The sequence below is a fragment of the Arachis ipaensis genome, chromosome B04 (genome assembly GCF_000816755.2).
Source record: "Arachis ipaensis cultivar K30076 chromosome B04, Araip1.1, whole genome shotgun sequence".
NCBI classification, from domain to species: Eukaryota; Viridiplantae; Streptophyta; class Magnoliopsida; order Fabales; family Fabaceae; genus Arachis; species Arachis ipaensis.
Genome location: NC_029788.2, coordinates 113,916,101 through 113,917,206, shown reverse-complemented (window position 1 = coordinate 113,917,206; position 1,106 = coordinate 113,916,101). Strand labels below are relative to the sequence as shown.

General features: G+C 35.9%; 1 protein-coding gene across 1 annotated transcript in view; it reads left to right on the top strand.

The window, feature by feature from the left end:
- LOC107636995 (alcohol dehydrogenase class-3-like) overlaps positions 489 to 1,106 on the top strand; it is a 4,135-nt gene continuing 3,517 nt past the window's right edge. The window contains exon 1 of the mRNA XM_016340455.2: positions 489 to 499. Within this exon, the coding sequence (XP_016195941.1) occupies positions 489 to 499 (11 nt within the window). The remainder of the gene's footprint in view (positions 500 to 1,106) is intronic.

Below are 1,106 nucleotides of genomic sequence, written 5' to 3'. Positions count from 1 at the left end.
ACCCATAAATCAATATAGTTTGCACTATATTTTTTCTGTTTGTATATATGAATTAGTAAAATTTATTTGTTAAGAATAATTTAGTATTTATCCTAATCAAATGATAACAAAAAATACTAAAAATTGCTGGCAAAGGAGATTCTCTTACTTAAATTAAAATTTCATCAATTTTTGACTTTTTTGTAGCACCACCCTCATCTTGTTACTCGTCCCACCTATTCCTCTGTCTTTTTTGTTGCTACAGCTACAGCGCTGGTGTAGCCTGTGGTGGCGCCGCCTTAGCAGTATTCTCCTCTTCCTTCATCCTCTTTTTCTTCACAATAGCCTCAACGTCTCCTCCTTCTCCCTCTTCAATGCCTTCATCTTCTTCTTCTTCACAATAGCCTCAACGTCTCCTCCTTCTCCATCTTCAATGCCTACTCCCTCGTAACATCCGCGTAGGTCCTGATGGAAGGATCCGGTGTCTTCTCGCCAGCAGAGAAAAGATCATGGCGCTCAAGTGAGATGATCTGCTTGAGCCTCTTTTGGCGGTACTCATCCTTCGTGTTGGTAATCTTCTATAGCTTCCTGAATAATCCAATTTAACGTCACTGTCACTGGATATCTCCTTGAGCATAGATTTAGGGACAGTATACGAGACAAGCTTTCGAGCAACCTCATTATCCATGACGTTAATATTCTTTTTATTTTTGTTGGCAGGAATTGAGATGACGTAGGAGTCCTTGTCAGAACCACTATAGAAGTCCATGTCAATGGTGAGAGAAGTGAGGAGTAGAATTGGATTTTCAAATTTTGATTGAGGGAATTTTAGAAGAGAAAAGTTCGGTTAGTTTTCATTTCGATTATGAAAACTTTGCTCACTCCTTCCCTCTTTTATTTCATGACTACTCAATCATCTCTCCTACAGTAATAATAAGAGTAGCATCAAACCATCAATTAGAAATGACCAAAAAAAATGACACGAGATTTATAGTCACGATTTTATGAAAAGTGACTCAAATGTATCTATAATCACAATTTTAGAAATAATTTAAAAGATATCTATAATCACAATTTTACATTAAAAAAAAAAATGATCATAAAATACGTATATCTTATTATCACAG